Source organism: Pseudopipra pipra, chromosome 17 (assembly GCF_036250125.1).
Source record: "Pseudopipra pipra isolate bDixPip1 chromosome 17, bDixPip1.hap1, whole genome shotgun sequence".
NCBI classification, from domain to species: domain Eukaryota; kingdom Metazoa; phylum Chordata; class Aves; order Passeriformes; family Pipridae; genus Pseudopipra; species Pseudopipra pipra.
Genome location: NC_087565.1, coordinates 4,178,947 through 4,198,979, shown reverse-complemented (window position 1 = coordinate 4,198,979; position 20,033 = coordinate 4,178,947). Strand labels below are relative to the sequence as shown.

The 20,033-nt window shown below is 58.5% G+C and overlaps 1 protein-coding gene across 1 annotated transcript; it reads left to right on the top strand.

Moving 5' to 3' along the window:
* Positions 1–2,130: 2,130 nt before the first annotated feature.
* On the top strand, positions 2,131–18,691 carry RGS19 (regulator of G protein signaling 19). Its single transcript, XM_064673977.1, has 6 exons — positions 2,131–2,231; positions 13,708–13,847; positions 14,011–14,147; positions 16,070–16,144; positions 17,157–17,391; positions 17,960–18,691. Exons 3-6 carry the CDS (start codon positions 14,047–14,049, stop codon positions 18,146–18,148), a joined length of 600 nt encoding a protein of 199 aa, XP_064530047.1. The 5' UTR covers positions 2,131–2,231; positions 13,708–13,847; positions 14,011–14,046; the 3' UTR covers positions 18,149–18,691.
* Positions 18,692–20,033: the final 1,342 nt, after the last annotated feature.

The following is a 20,033-nucleotide window of genomic DNA, read 5'->3' as shown; positions in this document are numbered from 1 at the left end:
CCCCCGAGCCGCCGGCCGCGCTCCCGGCGGAGTCGGGCGGCACCTGCGGGCAGGTCCCGCTACTGCAGCGGCGGGCGCGGGGCTGGGACCGGCGGAACGGGTCCGGCGGGGAGCGGGTGCGGTAACGACGCGGGGGGGTAGATGGGGAAGGGGGGCTCCGAGCAGCCCTCCGCCCCCGACTGCCGCCTCTCAGCATAGACACGGCTCGACCCAGGCTGCCGCTCTCTCCGCCGGTGCCTCCGGGCGCAGCAGGATGCTGCTCGTTCTTCCCGGGAGCTCCTGCTCCCACCTCGGGCTGGCGCGGGGGGAAAGCAGCTTTCCAGACCCGGAGAAGTGTTCTCGCTATTGATCGGAGCATTTGCAACTGCTAGAAAAGACGACAGGCCGAGCTGCCCCACCCTGAGCACCCAATGCCGCGAGTCTGGCTGTTCACTGACAGCTCCACTGTGCAGGTGGCTTGGGAGCACCAAGCATTTCTTCCCAATCCACACTTTTTTTTTTTTTTTAAAAAAAAAAGGTGGTTTCCTTTCATCATCTGAAGGAACAGATTGGATGGAGAATCACAAGCCCTAATCATAAAATCCTGGAAACCCAGAATGGTTTGGGTTGGAAGGCACCTTGAAGCTCATCTCTTTCCAACTCCCTGTCATGGTAGGGACACCTTCCACCAGACCAGGTTGCTACAAGCCCTGCCCAACCTAGCCTTGAACACTTCCAGGGTTGGGGCAAATGTTCATGGTGATTCCTAAAAATCCCAAACACACACTACAAAGCAGTTTCTGAAGGTGTGGGAGCCTTTATGGGCATTTGTGAGCTTCCAATTAAATGAATCGCTAAAGAAAATCAGGAGAGCTGGTGGCCCGGTCACACAGCAGGAGGGGGCAGACTGGCAGTCACAACTGCACACTGGAGCTGCTCTGAAGATTTCGAAAAGTTGCAATCAGGGGAAGGACCCTGCTTTGTCCACAGAGGTCCTTGGGCAGGTCCTCCCTGGGTGAAAGCTGTGTAGATCCCACTGTAGCGAGCTGGATGGGTGAAAAGAGGAAAATCTGGAGAATTGGACTGGGCAGGCTGAAAATCTGGGAGGCACATCGGGTCTGTCCAAGCCCACTGTGCAGAGGTAGCAGGGCTCAGCTCAGAGACACTGATTGCATGGGTGAGGGTTGGGGTGGTGTTTTCAGCAGAGCAGTCACATTTGGTCCCCCACTGGTCCCCCACGTCGCAGAGTGCATGTCCCGAGGATTGAAATAGACAGTGGTTTGAACATTGCCTCTCCCAGGGAAATGGTTTTTAATGAAGTTTTAAATAATAAAGTGGGATAATTTCCCTGGCTGGCAAGATCATGAAATTTTTATGCCTCCTTTCTCTCCCAAAGTTTTATCACTCTTTATTTTTAGTGATGTATAATCTAATCACCCCTTTGGAGGGGGAAAAAAACAAAACCAAACAAAAAAACCTGAGAAACCATTGATATAGGGATCAATTGATAGAAACAACCAGTAGAAACCATTGATATATAAGGACCCCTGGGCAGGGATCCTTAGGTGGGAAGCGGTTTGGCAGCAGCTCCACAGGTAGCCCTTCCCCACATCCTGGGGATGGGCGAGCACCCCACAGGGGCAAAGGGGACCCCCAGTGCTGGTGCAGGGTGTCAGTATTGGCTGCATGATGCTGGTGCCTGTTGCTGGTGCCAGATGCAAGCACTGGGTGCATGGTGCTGTTACTGGGTGCCAGCACTGGGTGCATGGTGCTGGTATGGGTACTAGTGCTGGGTATATGATGCTGGTGCTGGGTGACAGTACTGGGTGCATGGTGCCGGTCCTGTGTTCCAGTATTTGACACTGGGTGCTGGTGCAGGGTGCGAGTACTGGGTACATGGCGCTGGTACTGGGTACCAGTATACACGATGGGTGACAGCAGTGGGTGCCTGATGCTGGTGCTGGGTGCCCATAGTGGGCACCGGGGCTGTGCGCGGTGTGGGTGCGGGAGGGTGTGTGTGCGTGTGTGTCTCTCTCTCTCGTGTGTGTGTGCGCTGTGTGTGCCGTGAGGAAGTGCCAGGGCTGCAATCGCTTTCGGAAGTGGCCGGCGGGGCCGGGCCGGAGCCTGCGCAGTGCCGGCGCCGCCGCCGCTCCGCTCCCGCTGCCGCTCCCTCTCCCTCCGGTGCCCAGCCCGGCGGCAGCGCAGCGGCGGCGCCCGGGGGCGGCGGCGGCGGCGGCGCGGATGCCCGGCCCGTGAGTACCCCGCGCCCCGGACCGGGGATGCCGCGGATGGGGCGGGGAGTGGGGGGGGACACACACGCGCACCCATCGCCCCCTCCCTCGCCCGGTGCCCAGCCCAGCCTCGCTCCCCCGGCGGACCCCGCTTTGCCCACCCCCTCCCTCTTTGCACGCTCCCCCCGCCCCGGGCATCCTCCCTCCTGCACGGCTTTCCGTCTCAACACACACCGAGCCCCGCGGAGGATGGAGAGATCTGCCTGTGTGTGTGTGTGTGTCTCTGTCTGTCCGCGCGTCCGTGTGTCCGGTTGCTGCCTGTCACCGGCCCCATGTGAGAGCGCTGGGGCGGGGGGATGCTCCGTGGGGACCGGCCGGCGGGGCGGGGGGACCCCGAGCACCGAGCAGGGAGCGGGCACTCCCCGCCGCATCCCCCCAGGGGAGGGCAGGGCTCCTGCCAGGAGGAGGAGGAGGATGGAGAGGGGGAAGGAGGGGGGCACCCTCCAGCAGCAGGGCCGGCTGCACCGGGGTTTGCCCAGCCCGGGGGCGGAGGTTGCAGGGAGTATCCCCCCCCGGGGGCCTCCCCGGCTCTCCTGCACCCACAGGTGGGTGCCGGGGCGGCACCGGAGCATCCACGCAGGGATGGCCAAGCAAGCTCCCTGCCCGTGCATCTCCCTGTGCGCCCATGCAGGGGATGCTGAGCCTCGTCAGGGTGATGGGGAGCCCTGAGTTGGCCGTCCAGGGCTCTGGGAGCACCGGGGCTCAGAGAGGTTGGCTGAGGTCAGGGCAGCCGTGAGCTCTGGTCCCCACAGTGTCCTCCAGCAGCAGCACAGCCAAGAGTTGGCCAGAGGGACCCGCCTCGGTGGTTCCCGGGACACAGCTGTCCCCCACAGGGGCGTGACATGCAACCATCGCCCAACACGAGCCCATCACGTGGGCAGCATCGCGGGATGCCACGACTTGGCGTCATGTTCCTGGGGCCGAGGGATGGAGAGGTCCAGGCGCGGCCACCGGAGCTGCTCTGCCTGTGGATCGCTGTGCGTGCATCCCTGGGCACGGAGAGGTTCCCTCGGGAAGCTCCCTCTCCCCGCTGCTTCCATGAGGCTGCTCTGGCACAGATCCATGGCCTTATTTAAGAAACTAAACAAAAAGTGTTAAGCGAGTGGGAGGGATTCCCCTGCTGCGAGGGGAGTTCATTCCCCTCTGGATGCGTCTCCATCCCCGTCAATAGAGACACTCATCCTGTGTGTCACGCTGGATGAGCGAGGCCGTGGCGCTTGCTGGCCTGTTGGATGTGGTTTTCTTTGGGAAAACGGGTCGCCCCAGTGGGCACATATTTCAGAGTATCTCCCAAGGGAGAGCGCCACATCAGATTTCCCTACAAGGATTTTAGCTGCTCCGCGTCAGCCCTTCCCCACAAATGACTCAAGCCACTAATCAAAATACAGTCGTGTTCTTCAGCAATTAAACAAACTCCACCTCGTAGAATTATAGTGGAGAAGCAGGAGTTTAGTGACAGGAATATAACTCAATCAGGGTGCGGGCCCATCTTGATATTATTATTAAAAAAAAGAAGGAACCGAAGGCAGATAATTGGATAATTCAACTCAAACCCAGAGAGGGTAAGGGAGAAAAATACCTTGGTAGGGTAGTTAGTGCTGTGTCTGCCCAAGGTGCTGGAGCAGCACATCTCAACCACCTCTGGAAGTGCATCCTCTCCCATCTTTGCTGAGCTTTGGTTCTAGTCTCACTTTTAGGCTGGGCTTGGGCTCCACCATCAAGTTTCAGCTGGGCTGGTATGAGGCGGGTGGGTGAGCTCAGTGCTCAGGGCTCTTCCTTGTGAGCAACAGGTCCAGAGTGGCAAAGCAACCACCACTCCTCAACCTCTGCGGAGTGTCAGCTAGAGCTGGCGTGGCTTTTCCTCTTTTTTTTCCAAATGTTTATCCTCTGGATAAAATAATTTTGGAAAGTCAGCTGAAGGGGAGATAAGAGCCACGCTTGGTGCTGGCGCTGCTCCTGAGCCATCCTACAGGCCACCCTGCCTTTCCCCTCCAGCTCCTTCTGCTCCTTGGATCAGTTCCTGCACCACCTCCCTGGTCATGCCTGAGTACTCCACAAAAAACCAGAGTGGCCAGGGCAGAGCAAGGCCAGCAGGCATCACTGCTGGCATGCCACACGCTCTCAGGGTTCGGCATGCTGGGCTCTTGTCTGGAATAACAGCAGATTCTGGGTGATCCAGTGCCCACGGCCTTCACTGAGACTTCCTATTGCTCAGTCCCTTATTCATCTGTGCATCTCTCTGCATTTCCTTTACAGATCCAAAGCCAGTTGTTCATATGCATGATTTCATAGCTATCTCCTATTCTGGGGAGAGGAAAAGATCTTGGACCTTATCAGTTGTCATTTGCATCCCCCAACATGTTACAACATGGGTTTTGCCTGTGGGGAGTACAGGATAGGGGAAGAGTGTCTGACATTTTCTGTGGTGTGAGAAGGGAAGGAACTGAACTTGCAGGGACTCCAACCACCCTGTCACAGACTGGGAAGCAGCTCTGCAGTGCTGTCACTGCCCCTGTTCCGGCGGCTCAGGGAACGGCCACCCAGCCCCACAGGCATCTCCCTATTCACACCGTCCTGCTCCAGCCCCACACGAGCCTCCTTCAGCTCATTCCATCAGTGCTGGGCTCAGCCAGCCCATTTACTTCCCCAGCTGCTTGCCCCATGTAGCACAGGGAGGGTGACCTGCAGAAAGTCCCAGATCCTCACTGGCCATCCAACAGTGTGATGGTAACTCCAAAAGCTCCGCCGGCTGGCTCTTCCCTCTGCACCCACAGGTTTGAGGACATCCATAACTTTTCACTGGGATAGAACATCTCAAATCCAGCTGTGCATGCTCTGTAGGAGCCGTTGGCTGTGCTGGTCCACGAGCCATGGGGTGAGTTCCCTGTGGTGCTCCCCAGCCTGCCTGGGAGCTGCTGGGACCTGGGGACACAGGAACTGGTAGCTTTGGGGTAAAACTGTAGTGAAGGCAGAATCCTGGCTCCATCTGAATCCTGAGTGCCGTGTAAAACAAGGCAGCAACCCTGGAGTTCTGATCGACCTTTCACCCTTCTGCGAAAGCACTCCCTGGGAGCATGGAGAATTATGTTATTTCTGTTATTTTTGGCTGGAAATCTACTGGGTTCCTTCTTCAAGGGGGAACAGTAACAAAACCTCCCGCCTGTGATTTTTCCCCCTCCCCTGCCACTGTAGTGGGCATGGAGGGTGATGTCCCAGCCCACCCCATCAGCTCCTCTGGGTCTGTGGGACCTCGGCCATCCCGGGTGGGTGTACCAAAAGAGGTGGAGAGCAACTCTGCCACTCACCCATCCTGCAAAACCTCCTGCCCATGGCCATTTCGTGGAAGCAAAGATTTAACCAGGGGGAGGGTGGAGCAGCGATGAAAACAACAACAAAGTCCTTTGGGGTTCAGCTTTACCATTCATCTTAGACATGGAAAAAAGGGGGTTTCCTGACAGCAGGAAAATGTATGGTCGAGTTTTAGAACAAGCCACCCTTCCAGTTCTCTAACCACTTGGAAACAGCCTCGGTTGACCTTTTGAGGGCTCTTAACTCCAGCTGTGGAGACCTGCTGAGTTTGGGGGCCCAGGTTTGCCACACTCCAGACTCACTTGTCAGCACTTGCCTGCTCTGAAGGCAGAAACACTGTGGAGGCTCAGGCAACAACAGGATGGGCACAGGCAGAGCAGAGCTCCCAGCATCCCTGTGCATGGCCATGGCTCTGGGTGCAGGGGGCAGGCTGTGGGTGCACTGGCAGCCCACTCCCAAAGCTGGAGGTACTGCTGGTTCTGTCTAGAAAGGGTCAGCAAAGGGGTTTGGGGTGAGCTCTTGGGTTTGCCAGTTCCCCCCGCCCTGCAGGCTTGAACCCAGCCAGGGCTGTAGTTTCCTCTGGCAGAAGGTGAATGCCCAAGCAGCGTTTCAGGGCAAAGGGCAGAAGGAGAGCAAACAGGTACATATTGGCATTAGCAGGCAGGAGTCCCGGAAAAGGAAAGGAAAGCTTCACACCAACCTGGAAAAGATGACAAAAAACAAGGAAAGATGCTGCCTGAGCACCTAGTGTGGGTTTCCCCACGAGGAGAGAGCTGGCAAAGGGGATTTGGGGCCAGGGAAATGTATTGCTGTGATAGAAGTGCATGTCATCTGACTGTACTCGAGCCCTGCAGCATCCCCAGGGCTTAGGGAAGGGCATCTCTCACTGGCATCCCCTGCAAGGCCCATTCCTTCCATCTGAGCCCAGAATGCCTGCAATGGGCATCCACCATGGCCAGGGTCTTACACCCCAGCCATTTTCTGCAGCTCTGTCTGCCAGCAGTGGGATGCAACAGCTGCACTGCCTGGCACTGCCCCAGGGCAAGGGGCCACCTCTGTGACATGGGGCCACACAGGGTGACAGTGCTTCCTTCCTCCCCACTCTGCCAGCTCCTCCCCAGGCTGACGGAGCTGAGCCCTGCCATCATTCTTCCCCTTTGGTTGGGGTTTAAAGAACCGGGGCAGCCGGTCTCAGAGGGCACAAATTGCTCACAGTGCTTCCTGTTCCTTCTCACAGCCGGGGCAGGGCAGAGCTCAGCTGCTGTCCTGGCACTGTGACCACAGCACAGGGGTCACTTGTGACTCTTGGGATACTCCAGAACTTGGACAGGGTGTCAGGTCACGAGATCCCCGTTGCCCTGGGTATTTGCCTGCAGGATGGTCTCATTCTGCAGTCCCTCACTGTTTTAACATAGGACCAAAGTCTGATGTGGGAGGAAGTTTTACTGGTGCAAGTGAAAGCTCAGCTCTGCCAGCTCTGGTCCAGGGACCTGTGGTGGCACTGGGGCTGTGCCTTGGCACTCACCGGCGAGGAGTGACATCTGCCTGAAGCCAGACCTCAGAAGGCAGCAGCACCCACAGCTGCCCAGGTGAATAAACTATGGTGGGCAAATGCCCTGGGGTGCAGCATTTGGGAGATGCTCCCCCCTGTCCTCAGCTGTCCTGCTGGTGTGGCCCCGGCCTGGCCGGTCCCACTGCTGGTTGAGCCAGCTGCTGGGCTCAGCCCTGCCCTGACCACATCAATGCCACGCAGGGCCACGCTTTGGGCAGGGAGCGTGGCTGGAGAGCAGGGCCAGACCTGTCCTTGGCGTGGTCAGACCCACCTCCTGCCTGTGCCAGCACACACTCCCAAGCCACCTCGTGCCCAGATGGTGCCTTCCAGGGCTCCGGATGCAACCGGCAGAGTTTGGTCTCGTGCCGGGGCTTGGGGGGAAAATCAGTTGCACTGAGAGGTCTGGGAGCCATGGTAAGTGAGCCCTTTGATTCAGCATTTCCCTGTGTCCCTCTTTTTCATCCCAATCCCACCTTGATTCTCCATGTGATTGATTCTCCTCGTTTCCTCGAAAGGTGCAATTCCTCATCTTATCCTCGGTCATCCTAGCACCCCTCCTAGCACCCTCATCCCCCAGATTATCGCTGTCCCATGGTCCCAGGGGGTCGTGATGCTGCCCACACTGGCATGTGCTGGGAGAGGAACAGGCAGGTCCTGGTCTGGCAGCACCCCATGGACAGAGAACACCCCACTACCCACCCGGCTCGGCTCTCACCCCGGCTGTGCCAATGCCATATCCCTCCCTCTCCTCTCCTCTCCTCTCCTCTTCCCTCCCATCAGCCACCAGGCTTCATCCAGACTGTTTAGCCCCTGCTGAGTATTGATCACTGATTTCTCTCCTCCTTTCCCATGGATCATTTCCGAAGGTAGAACAGGCGTCTGCCTTAACGCCACAATACTTCTACTAATAGAAACATAGTTGTCAGGGCTTGCAGGCTTGCCTTATTAAACCATCCAGCTGATTGGGATGGGTGCTATTTTTATGCTATAAAATAATCAACTCTGTTTCAGTGCCAAAGTTGGGGTCGGGGGGCGGGTGCTGGCAGCACTGTGCTCATTGTGCCACCCAGCAACTGCTGTGCCAGGACAGAGCCACGGGTCTGTTCTCCTCTTCCCAGCAGGTGCTGGAGAGGCTCATGTGGTCCTTTTTGGAGGGTTCGTGGTGGGATTTGTCTTGGAGGATGCTTGAGCAGAAATACACTGGGAGCAGAGGAGATGGCTGGTCTGGAGAAGGACCCCGGCATCGCCCTCATCCTGGCAGGAGAGGTGCCCATGGAGCAGTCAGACCTCAGGGTGCAAAGGACCAGTGTTGGGACACACTGCAGCATCTCGCAGTTCCAGTTGGCAGGACTTGCCTCCCCAGTCTCTGAGAATGGCAGAAAAATCACTGCAGGGCAGATGATCTCTCTGAAGGCATCCCCTGGCTGCCATCACCTCCACCCCGTGCGCGGGCACATCTGCGGTGTTATCAGTGCCACGCGCTCGCAGGGCAGTGAGGACATGGCAGGGTGCAGCCACATGAGCATCACCCACCCCCTCATCCCAGTGGGACCCGGGGAGCCCACCCAGCCACTGCTGGGATGGCTGGCACTTCCATACTGGTAGTATTGGGGTCAGCCCAGCCCCATCCTGCAGAGCCAGGGGGCTCAAGCCCTCAACCTCTTTAATCTTTTTCTAGTAGATTGCTAAAGGGGGGGGTTGAAAACTAGATCTAAAAATAACTCCTAAAACTTCCTGTGCTGCTGGCAGGTGGCTGGGACAGGCTGCGGGGGCGGGAGGCAGCTGTGGGGCTCGGCAGTGGTGCTTCAGTGGTTACCCCAGGGGTAACCCCAGCAGAAGGGTCCTGGGAGGTCCCAGCCCCCTGTCACCCAGCCTGGCTGCCTGCTGGGCTGCCTCTCCTCTACTTGTTACTCGGTGGCCGGTTTCAGCCAAATTTGGCAGAGATCAGAGGTGCTGGGACCTCCTGGGAGAATGCCAGGGAGGGGGTGGGGAAGCTGCAGGCTGGGCTGAGCCCTTATTAGACACTGGAGAATCCAGCGGCGCGCAGGCGGCTGGGGAGGCCAAGCTCTCCTCGCGCTGATCCAGCGTGGCCGGTCTCGCAGGTGATGGGTGTTTGCAGCTCCTCTGAGGCATGGAGAGGGGCTGGATCTGGCATTGCTTCCCACTGAGGCATCACTGGCCTGTGAAAGGGACTTGGCCTGGGATGGTGTCTCTTCTGGCACCAGGGGTTTGTACATCACCCCCACCCAAATGATCCCTGTGGAGGTCTGTGATGAGCAGCAAAGCTGCCATCCCAGTTTTGACCCATAAAATATAAGGGGAAGGTCCCCTCCTGGGGTGGGGAATGGCCAGAGGCGGCCAAAGAACAAAAATACCCTTGGTATCAGTGAGCTGGGGGTGCCAGGGGCTTCCCCATGGGAGCATGGCTGCATTCTGGCAGCCTCTAGCTCTACGAGCTGGCCCTGCCTGGCAGCAGCAAACAGAATCCTGGAAAAACGTCTGGAAAATAAATGAGGTTCAGGTGCCCTGAGAAACAAAGCCCAGACGAGCCCCCGGAGCACCAGGTGGGCAGCAGCAAGGGCAAGAGGTGGTGGCAGAGGAAGGAGCTGCCAAAGCAGAGGGTGACTTTTTTTCCATCCCATCTGGATGGAAACATCCAGATGGAAACATCCAGATGGGGACAACGGCAGCACAGCCACCTTGGGTTTTGGGTGCCAGTGCTCGCAGACTTAGGAAGAGAGGTGATAACAGCCCGAGTCCAGGGGAAGGTGAGGGAAGCAGCTGAGCCTAACAGAGCACTTGGAGAGCTGATAATGGGCACATGCCACAGCCCCAGGGGAGTATGTGGGAGGTGCCATCATACCCCTTCCTCTGGTGAGACCGCGGCGAGTGAGGGGCAGCCGCCAGCAGAGACCACAAGGCATGTTGGTCGCTGGTGTGTGCTGGGGCTGGAGCCTCCTCTGCCCACAGCAATGCTGAGGGTGAATTTAATCAAGAAAACGGAGGTTGGGCATCTGATTTCTCTCTCTTCTGTTTTGTTTTTTTCCTGAAGAGGAAAAAAACCAAACAACTTTGTTTGTGAGTCACTCTTGGTGGAGGGAGCAGGGCTGCACTCTGTGTGGCAGGCTGGCACATCCCACCTCACATGGACAATGCTGCGAGGAGGCACCCCCAGCCACTCTGACTCAGCCCACCCTCAGGCACAGGCCCTTTCCCTCACTGCCCACCTTGCTGCCCGTGTCTGTGCCCCACGGGCAGCACCAGAGACACCGGGGACACCGGTGGGAAGTGCCATCACTTTGAAGTGGCCTCGGCTGGTCACCAAGAACCAGCCCATGTCCACCCTGGGGACATATCCTGCCTGTCACTCCTTGGCAGAGCTGCTTCCTTGGTCATGGGGTTGTTCCAGCACCAGCATGCCCGGGTTATCTCTGAGATGCCACTGTCAGTGCCAATCCTGACTGGGGAGCTCTCATGCCCTCGTGCCTGTGGCAGCTGCCAGATCCATCCAAGGGCTGGGAAGCAGGAGGCTGACCTGGAAGCAAGAGGCTGAGCTGGCTCAGCCACTGGTGGGACCTGCTGTGCCCCACTCCTGCCCTGTCAGGGCAGCTGGCCCTGTGATGGAGCAGCAAGGAGAGCAGCCGGGCTGGGCCGGGGCTTTCCCAAAAAAGGCCTGAACTCTACAGTTGAGTTTGCCACTTCCCTTACCACTCCCTTTCCTGTGAGAGGATGTGTTCGGCCGCTTTTCTTTTCTCTTTCTCTCTTCTTTTCTCCCCCCCCTCCCTGCCCGCAGACCCAGCGCTCCTGGCGATGCCACACACCCCCTGAGCTGGCCGGGGTCACCCCGGCTGGCACCCGCCACCACCACGTGATGGCCAGGCTGCAGGTATGGACACGGCACAGCAGGTCCCCCCACACTGACTGCTCTCCCAGCACAGGGTTAGGGGGTGCACAGGCGTCAGTACAGGCTGTGCCGGGGGTGCCTCTGCACCTGGGTGGGCACTGGTTTGTGCCTCGCACTGCAGAGGTGGGGGTGGCTGGAGGAGGATGAAACACTGCTGAGGGCTTCATCCCTGGCCAGGGTGCTTGGGGAATGTGGGGTGCATGAAGAAGTATCATCCCCGAGGCCAGTATTTGCCATCACTTTGATGTGGCCTGCCTGGGCACCACGATGCCACGGCTCCCACTGCAGCTGGCACAGGGTGATTTTGGTGTCTGCTTTGCCTGGGGTGAGCAGGGCACAGGGTGCTTCGTGTGTAAGTGCATGGGACAGAGGTGTCCCAGCACCTTGGCAAGGCCAGGTGGAAGGGGAGGTTTCCCTTTAATAGCGATTTTGGGGAGCGTTCATCTTGTCTGATTGTGTGGTGAGGTCCCATCTGCATTTGGCGAGAGGACGGTGTGGTGCCAGACTCATGGGCATGTCCCAGGCACATGACCTGGCACAGCCCAGGGAAACCAGGACTCCCAGGCTCATGGGGGAGCTCAGCGAGGGCAGCTTTTGGGGCGTCCCTTCTTCTCCCTGTGGGGAAACAGTCCCCTTCTTGTCATCCTTCCTCTTTTTGCAGCCTCGTGCGCATGCCCTCACCTTCCCTCCAGCATTCACAGGCTCCACCACCCACCAGGACTTCCCTATCTGCTGGCCTCAGCAGCCCCACAGTGGTGCCTGGCACTGGGGCAGCTGGTAACAACCCCCTGGCATATGGCCCTGGCCAGCATGGTGAGGTGGGGTGTGTTGGGACTGTCAAGGGGGGCACAGACAGTGCTGGGAAACCATTCCTGCAAATCCGGAGCATAATGCCAGTGCCCTTCAGTGCCAGTCAGAATGTGCTGGCATTGCCCTTTGGCGCCAATCCAGATGTGCTGGTGTTGCCTTTCAGTGCCAACAAGGATCACACCAACATTGCCTCTCAGTGCCATGGGCCAGAGTTCCTTTGAAGCCCCACAGCGCCCTTCTCCCTGTTCCCTGTGGCACAGCCCACGCAGTCGAGATGGCCCTAGGTGTGTGCCACGGTGTCCAGGATGGACTTATCCTGCTCCTGGATGGGTGCTGAGTGCACCCTACAGCATGGGGAGGGGAGACTCCATATGGAGGAATGCCACTCCATCCTGCTGCCTCTCCAGAGTGTGTTGGCTCAGCCCCCTGCGGGTAAGGTCGGGCCAAGGAGTGAAGCAAAGAACCTGGGAGTCCCCCCAGAGCAAAGCCACACGCTGTCATCACATGCCTGTCCCTCAGTCACCCCCAATCCACCCATTCCACACCCAAGGGCCATGGCAGAGCCAGGGTGGGCTAGGAAGGAGCAGGGTTTCCCCAGCCTTCAGGGTTTCCTCCTGCTCTCCCCATTCCCACAGTCTCGACACCAGTTGCTGTCATTGGTGCCACAGCCCCCGGCAGTGCCAGCTGCCATGGGGTGACCAGTGGGATGTGGGTGGGCAGCAGGAAGAGGGGTGCCAGGAGTGCAAGATGGTCAGGCCGGGGGGAACAAAGGAAAGGGGAAAAGTGGGGAGTTAAATGGACCTGAGGGCAGCAGAGTGTGAGAGGGAGCAGAGCTGCTGCTGAACTGGGCGACAAGGTCACAGCCATCCTGCCCGCACTCAGGGCTATAAATAGGGACAGTTGGGAGTGAAACACAGACTCTCTCCTTTTTCGTTCCTGCAGGAGCACTGGGACAGCGGGAGGGTTTGCGAGGACCCGGGAGAGTGCTGCTAGGTGATGGCCATGCTGGGACAGCAGGGGCTACACTGCCGGGGCTCAGTGGGTGTTCTGGGCACAGCTCTGTTCTGGGTCCCAGCTGGGACCCACACCCTGGCTTTGTTCTCTTGCTGAGTCCACAGCAGGACTCAGACCTGAGGTGATGAGACCTGGGACAGCTCAAAGTGGGGATGCTGAGGCTGAGATGTCCGGGGGCTCTGCCTGCCTGCTGCCACTGCTCCCATTCCTTCCTTCTGACGGGGGAAGGACTGTGATTGCTGCCCATCACCCTTGGCAGGGCACAGGGAGGCAGAGCCAGCTGTGTCTGTGTCCTCACCCCTGCCCACACAGAGGTGGGTGCTGAGCCCAGCACTCAGCATCGCTCCTGCCCAGGAGCACCCCTGAGCCAGCAGTGCAGGCAGGGGTCATAGGATAAGGTTTGGTTTAGCACTGGGAGCTGTGAAAACTCCCCACCACCACCCCATTTCCTTCCACTCACATGATGCCGTGGAGCAGCTCCGACTTCCCCATCCCGTGCCTGAAGGCACCAGGGGGTCCAGCCATGCTTCCCTGCAGCACAGGGTATGGTCAGGGATGTGCAAGGCCAGCACTGAGCTCCACACCCTGCCCACCCCCACTGCTGCCAGCAGCAAGCCCCACAGCATCCCTAAAGCATGGAAGGGGATCCCAGGCAGGGCAGGGGTCTTGCAAAGCATCTCCCGATGTGTTTCCTCTTCTACTTTCCTTCTCACTTCCTTTTCTGGTGCTTTGTCTGCTGCCCTGCCCTAGCTCGCCACCTTCCCAGGGCTTTCCTTGGCACAGAGCAGCCCCCTGAGCACTCGAAGCTGGGGGGTTCCACTGAAGTAACGTGGTTCCTTTCCCCACAGGCTCCATCCAGGAGGCGGCAGGGATATTAGCCGGGGGGTCTCAGCACGGCTCACCCACGGGCTGGGAGGAGCAGAGAGCGGCACAACAGCCCCTGGAGCACGACCCAACCCCGTCCACCGTGTATGAGGCTGGGACGCAGGTGAGGGGTGACTGACCTGGGGCCGGGGTGGCGAGTGGGAGCCAAAACTGAATCAAAGGAAGTCACTGCACAGGGGTGCCCCATGTACCTCTGTGTGCTTGCACGTGGTGGGGGCTGACTGTGGACAGCTCACTCACCTGCTCCCTGCCCTCCCGCCTTCCAGTACGCAGGACCCGCGTCCGCAGAGACACCCCTTCCGATGTCCCGACATGAGACTTCTCCGACAACGGTGCAACCCGCCAGCAACCACCGCCCCAATGCCTGCTGCTTCTGCTGGTGCTGCTGCTGCAGCTGCTCATGGTACGTCCCACCGCCCGCCCCAGCCCAGGCTCCTGCGGGGCCAGTGAGCATCACCCACCCACCACGTCATCCTTAATTCAAGGGTCCCATAGGCAGGGGTGATCACAGAACCACAGCAAGGCTTGGGTTGGAGGGGATCTTGAAGATCATCCAGTTCCAACCCTGTTCCATGAGCAGGGACACCTTCCACTGGACCAGGTTGCTCCAATCCCTGTCCGACCTGGCCTTGAACATTTCCAGGGATGCAGGGGTTGCACCTGTGTTGCTGCTCCTCTGTGCTTTGTGCAGCAACAAGTGCTTGGACGTGGCTGCTGCCCAAGCAGGCAGCCAGGTCTGAGGGAGATGGGGTCCCACAGCAGCCCCCGCCACTGGGATCTCTGCAGCCCTGTGGTGCAGCTGTAGCACCCACGCCACGGGTAGTGGGTGCAGGAGGGTAGCTGGGACTCGCTGAGCTGAGCCTTCAGACCACTTGTGTGCTCATTAGGTTGGGAGTTGAGAGCAGAACAGGCATGTGGTTAGACAGGTATAAACTCCAGGTGCCCTGATGCAGATGGGTATCAGTGGAACTGTGGCATGGGGCTCTCGCCGGCACAGAACACGGTGGGCCTGAGCTGAGCCTGAGTGCACCATGACTCCTGTCCATCAGCCAAATCTTTTAGAATACATAAAGCAGAAAGCAGCGGTGGGACCCCATGGTGCTGCACTGGTGGTCTCCAGGGAGGGATGGCCCTAGTCCATGTGAGCCCTCTGGGAAGCTCTACCTTGGAGCAGCAGGTGCAGCGTCTGGCCCTGCCCTTCCAGCACTACCCAAAGCCAAGGATGTAACCAGCTGCTTGCCTCCAGCTGCATCTCCTGTCCTCACTGAGGATCCACAGCTCCTTATTCTCTGGATAGCCCAGATTTTGGAGAGCCCATCTGCTCTTCATCCTCAGCATCTGCTTGCTTAGAGATTGCTGATGTTTCTGGGCTTTGCAGCACCTTTGGGTTTTATGGCCATTGAGAGCTGTGAGCAACAAACCCTGGAGCTGAGCACTGTGCATCTCCTTCCTGGATGCTGCCCTGGGCTCAGTGGCATTCGGCCATGGGCAGAGTGTCCCTTCCCTGTGTCTCTCCTCCATCTCTGCAAGAGCCCGTGAGCAGAGGTGGGACAGAATCCCAGGGAGGTGGCAGATATCCCTCCTGTATCCCATTTCCAGAGCAAGCGGTGCCGGGTGGCAGCCACGCCGGGGCTCAGGCACAGCAGGCAGTGAGCCCTGGGGGTGGCACAGGCAGGGACATGCCTGCAGCTTCACCCACCCCAGCCGCCCACGCTGGGGCAGAGGTTTGCACAGTCAGTCCTGTGCGAGCAGCGAGGGACGGTGTCGCAAGCAGGAAGGGCTGTGGTCAGTGCCGGGCGCCAAAATTCAAGGGCCCAAGGGAAGTTGGCTGATGGCCGCTCTCTGCTTGTGCCACCAGCTCCCTGGGGGTGAGGGGCATGGGGGACAGGGGACACTGGCATCCCCCAGCCCCTCCATCCCACAATCTGCCTCCAGGCTGAACCGGTGCTGGGGTGTCACCAATAAACCCTTGTTTATTTATTGGTGTGACAGTTAACGGCACCTTTGCCGTGGGCTGATCCAGCACTGACCTCTGCCGGCTGCTGCAGCCACTCCGGCTCGGCTCGGTCCTGGCACACATCCCTGGCACACGGCCCTGGCACGTGGCCCGGGTGCTGGAGCAGGAGCGGGACCGCGGCAGTGCCGGAGCACAGGGACACCCTCTCATGGTGACAGCAAAACTGCACAAGGGAGCCAGGGTGGCACCGGAGCAGTGGGTGAGGGGATGCGTGGGGGATGCTTGTGCCCACAGAGAACCCCACAGGGGTCAAGGTGGGGATCTGTGTGTCCCCAATGCCCCTGACTACCTTTCTGTCTCCCCGTTAGGAACGAGGACCGGGAGCGAGCATGGAGGGCATCCCGGGAGACCAAACTGGAGCCCATCCCTAACTGTGAAGCGTGGTGAGTGCAGGGGCAGTGCCGTGGGGGGGAGCAGCATGGCATGGTACAGCATGGCACCATCCCTTCTGCCACCCTCCGTGGCACTCAACCCTGGGGTATGCATGAGGAGGAGGGTCGGGGGTTCCTGATGATGTGTCCCCAGTTCCCACCAAGAAACAGGGAGCCTGAAGCCACAGGCTGCAGCCTGCTGCAGTTCTGCCCTTGGGCCCCTTGCAAAGGAAAACTGAGGCACAGGAAAACCTCAGCAGGTTTCAGGTCTCATCCTGCCCTTTAGACCTGCTGCCAAGAGCATCTTGCAGCCATGGGGAGAGGAGGGGACAGGCCATTCCTGGTGTGTTCAGCACTGAAGCAGAGGCAGCAGCAGTGTCTGTGTACTGTGGGACACAGTGGATTTACACTCAGGGAGGAGCAGGATGGGCCAGCCCCCCACTCCAGGAATGCTCAGCATGGAGTACCCACTCCCTGAGGGACAAGTGGGACTCCCTCTCACCCAGCCTAGCCATGGGTGCTCTGTGCAGTGCCTGGCACAGCCAGCTTAGGGTCAGACTTGGTAATTATCCATGGATAATGATTGCACCTGCCCTGCTTGAGCAGGTGATGAGTATTTGCTGGGGAGCAGCCTCCCTCCTTCCTCAGCTGAGAGGGCTGATGGACCTATGTCAGTCCCTCTTGGCTCAGAGCTGCCTCTCTGCTAAGGAAGGGCTTTTGCTACCTTTGGGATTTGTGCAAAGCCAGTACCACAATATGTCTCAGTTTGGGAAATCCAGCCAAAGGCAAGGTTACAGTCCAGCCCAGCAGAGCAGAGCCGGGAGAGACCCCAGGAGAGATCTCTGAAAGCTCTGTAACACCAGAGCCTGAGCAGGAATGGCCTCTGCATGAGCACGGGGGATGTGTTTGGGCACAGTCTCTCGGGGATGGGGCCAGGGATGAGCAGGAGGGACACAGTGGGGAGCCTGCAGCCCTCCCTGGCCGGCTGTAACGCTGTGTCCTTGCCTTCCCCTGGATCTGTCAGTGCCAAACCCACACCAGAGGAGGTGCAGGGCTGGGCACAGTCCTTCGACAAGCTGATGAAGAGCCCGGCGGGGCGCAACGTCTTCCGGGAGTTTTTGCGGACTGAGTACAGCGAGGAGAACATGCTCTTCTGGCTGGCCTGTGAGGAGCTCAAAACCGAGTGCAACAAGCACACCATCGACGAGAAGGCCAGGATGATCTACGAGGACTACATCTCCATCCTCTCTCCCAAGGAGGTATGAGGCAGAGCCCCTGAGGGGGTGGCTCGGGCTAAAATGAGGCTGGGGAGGATTCTTATGGAGAGGGCTCTGTCCCAGCTCTCACCACAGCCCTGTGACAGTTTGGGGGGGAGTTTGGCAGGGTAACAGCGATAGGGAGAGGAGCCCTGGCCCCGCAAAGTCCTCAGGACGCAGCCGGCCGTGGGATCACGGACCAGGTTGTGCTGCGGGTCCGAGACCTCACGAGGGCACCATCGGGCCGAGGAGATGCTGCATCCCGGCCTGCGGCATCGCAGAGTGGGAGCACCCAGGGCAGGAGCACCCACACCCGCCTCCTTGTGCCCAGCTGGGGGACACGGCAGGAGACCCAGAGAGCTCCCCGCTCCTCCCTGCGACCCTCCCTAAACCACCCTGGTTCTGGTGCCAATATCATCCAGGATTGAGCACACCATGGTCTTCCCACGTCTGGCCACAGTGCTGTATTGATACTCAATTTCCCACGAGAGCTGGTGCAGGGGTGGGTGCTGGGGCCGGGGACTTGTCCTTGGGTTTCCTCCAGCCCCCAGTTTCTCTCCCTGCCGCCCAGGTGAGCCTGGACTCGCGGGTGCGGGAGGTCATCAACCGGAAGATGCAGGAGCCGTCCTCGCACACCTTCGACGATGCACAGCTCCAGATCTACACGCTGATGCACAGAGACTCCTACCCCCGCTTCCTGAACTCTGCCATATACAAATCGCTGCTCCAGAGCGTCTCCCACTCCTCCTCGGAGTCCTAAGGGCGCCCACCGGCTGCGGGGACACTGATGGGGACACAGTGGCTGGAGGGGCTTGGTGCCTCCTCACCTCCGCCACCTTCCTGCTGGCCCCCACGAAGTTTTTAGCTTTTTACCTATGAACTGTCACCCCGGTGTCTGGGCCACGCTCCAGGACTGTCCCCGAGGCACAGCCCGGGCCAGCTCATACTACTGAACCCTTGCCCCGTCTCCGCCGCTGGCCGGAGCGAGCTGGGGGAGCTCACGGGAGAGCGCCCGGGACCCCGTTTCCCCCACACCCTGTTTTGAAGAGGTCACTTTATCCCATCTCCACCACACCCAGGGACACGGCACATCCCCATTTCCCACCTGAGACCCAGCTGGGGACTGAGTTGGGGGTTTTTCTGAGGTGGGGGGGAGGTCAATTGTTGTTTGGTTTGTTTTGGGTTTTTTTTTACTTTTAATTTTAAATGCTCTTTCGGTTGGCTTTTACTGGGGGACTTGAGGGGCGGGAGGGGGGTTTGAGAAGTGTCTCTGTACATATAAAAACTTGTCAGGTTTACATCACTCGGTCTGTTTTAGGTGGCCCAAGGGGTGGGGGGCAGTGCTGCAGCCTGTCTGTATTCCTGAGGGATATGGATGGAGCAGAGGGCAGGGCTCTGAGGGGCCAGAAAAGACCGTGGGGATATGCTCAGCAGGTGGGCAGGGGGTACCCTACAGCTGCCTCCCCCACCAGTCCCTGTCACACATCAGCACTGCTCCAGCCCCAGGACATCATGTGCTGTCACCCCAAACCCAGAGCATCCTGCACCCTTGGTTCAGGGACCTCAGAAATGGGGAAAACACCTGTGCAGGTGTGGGTTGCCCTCCTGCAGAACCCACAGGCACCAGGAGCCCTGAATGGCTGGCCCACACCTGCCCCACCAGTGGGGAGAAGCCCAAGGATCTGCCCTGGTCCTTTGGAAGTTGCTTGTGACCTGGGCTCCACCCAGGATGGGAAATGTCACAGGGAAGATACAGAATATCCATGTGTTTTCGTACAGCACAAGGAATGGTTTACTGGAGCCCCAGCACACAGGCTTAAAACACGTCTGTCCCTGCCTTCCACACTGAAATGAAGCCAATGCAGGGGTTTTGATGCTGGTCTTTGCTTTTCCTGACCCACCACAGCAGTTTCCTATTTTCCACCCATTCCCCTCCTTCTCTCTTTGGCCCTTCCACAGAAAAGAGTACTGGTTCTTTTTACTGAAGATATTTTTTAAACAAACAAATTCTTTTAGCTTATTTTTTTTTGTGGGGTGGTTGTTTTGTTGAGGCTTTTTTTTTTTGTTTCCTTCCTTCCTCATGGCATGACTGTGTGGAAATTCATGTCAGTAAATTTAGGGTTTTTTGCCAAGCTGGAAATACAGTTCAAGAAAATGTATTTTTGAGAGAGACCAGCAATGGTTTGTTAGGAATGTTGGTATTGTTGTTATTATTGGCAGGTTTTCCCCCACCAGTGCCCAGTCTGCACCCCTACAGCATCCCCACCCTGCACAGGGGAGGCTTTAGTTCTGAGTGCCTGGTTTGTTCTATGAGTAAGGAAAATAGTCTCAAAATGTGGCCCCAGCTTAAGGGTCAAAGGCTGAACATCCCTGAAGCTGTTCAAGAGCATGGCAGGGAGGTCAGTCCCTCCACACACTGTGGTGGTCTTGGCCCAGGGAAGACCCCGCTGCCACCAGATAATCTAGTTTTTCTCTTGCTCCCAATCCCAGCACTATTAATCACCTTGTAAGCAAATCTTTACTTCTGAAACACCTCTTTATCCAGTGGCCTCGCCCTCCCTGGCCCTCCTCTGTGTTATCCCAGAAAATGACACTGTAAAATGACACAGGTACTTTTCCCTCACTCCTGCTTGGGACTCTCCATA

Bases quoted from the DNA above. Each gene is read 5' to 3' on its own strand.
- RGS19 (XM_064673977.1), top strand. From the start codon at position 14,047: ATGTCCCGACATGAGACTTCTCCGACAACGGTGCAACCCGCCAGCAAC. The intron at 16,145-17,156 runs GTGAGTGCAGGG...TGGATCTGTCAG, and splicing joins ATCCCTAACTGTGAAGCGTG to TGCCAAACCCACACCAGAGG. The intron at 17,392-17,959 runs GTATGAGGCAGA...CCTGCCGCCCAG, and splicing joins CCATCCTCTCTCCCAAGGAG to GTGAGCCTGGACTCGCGGGT.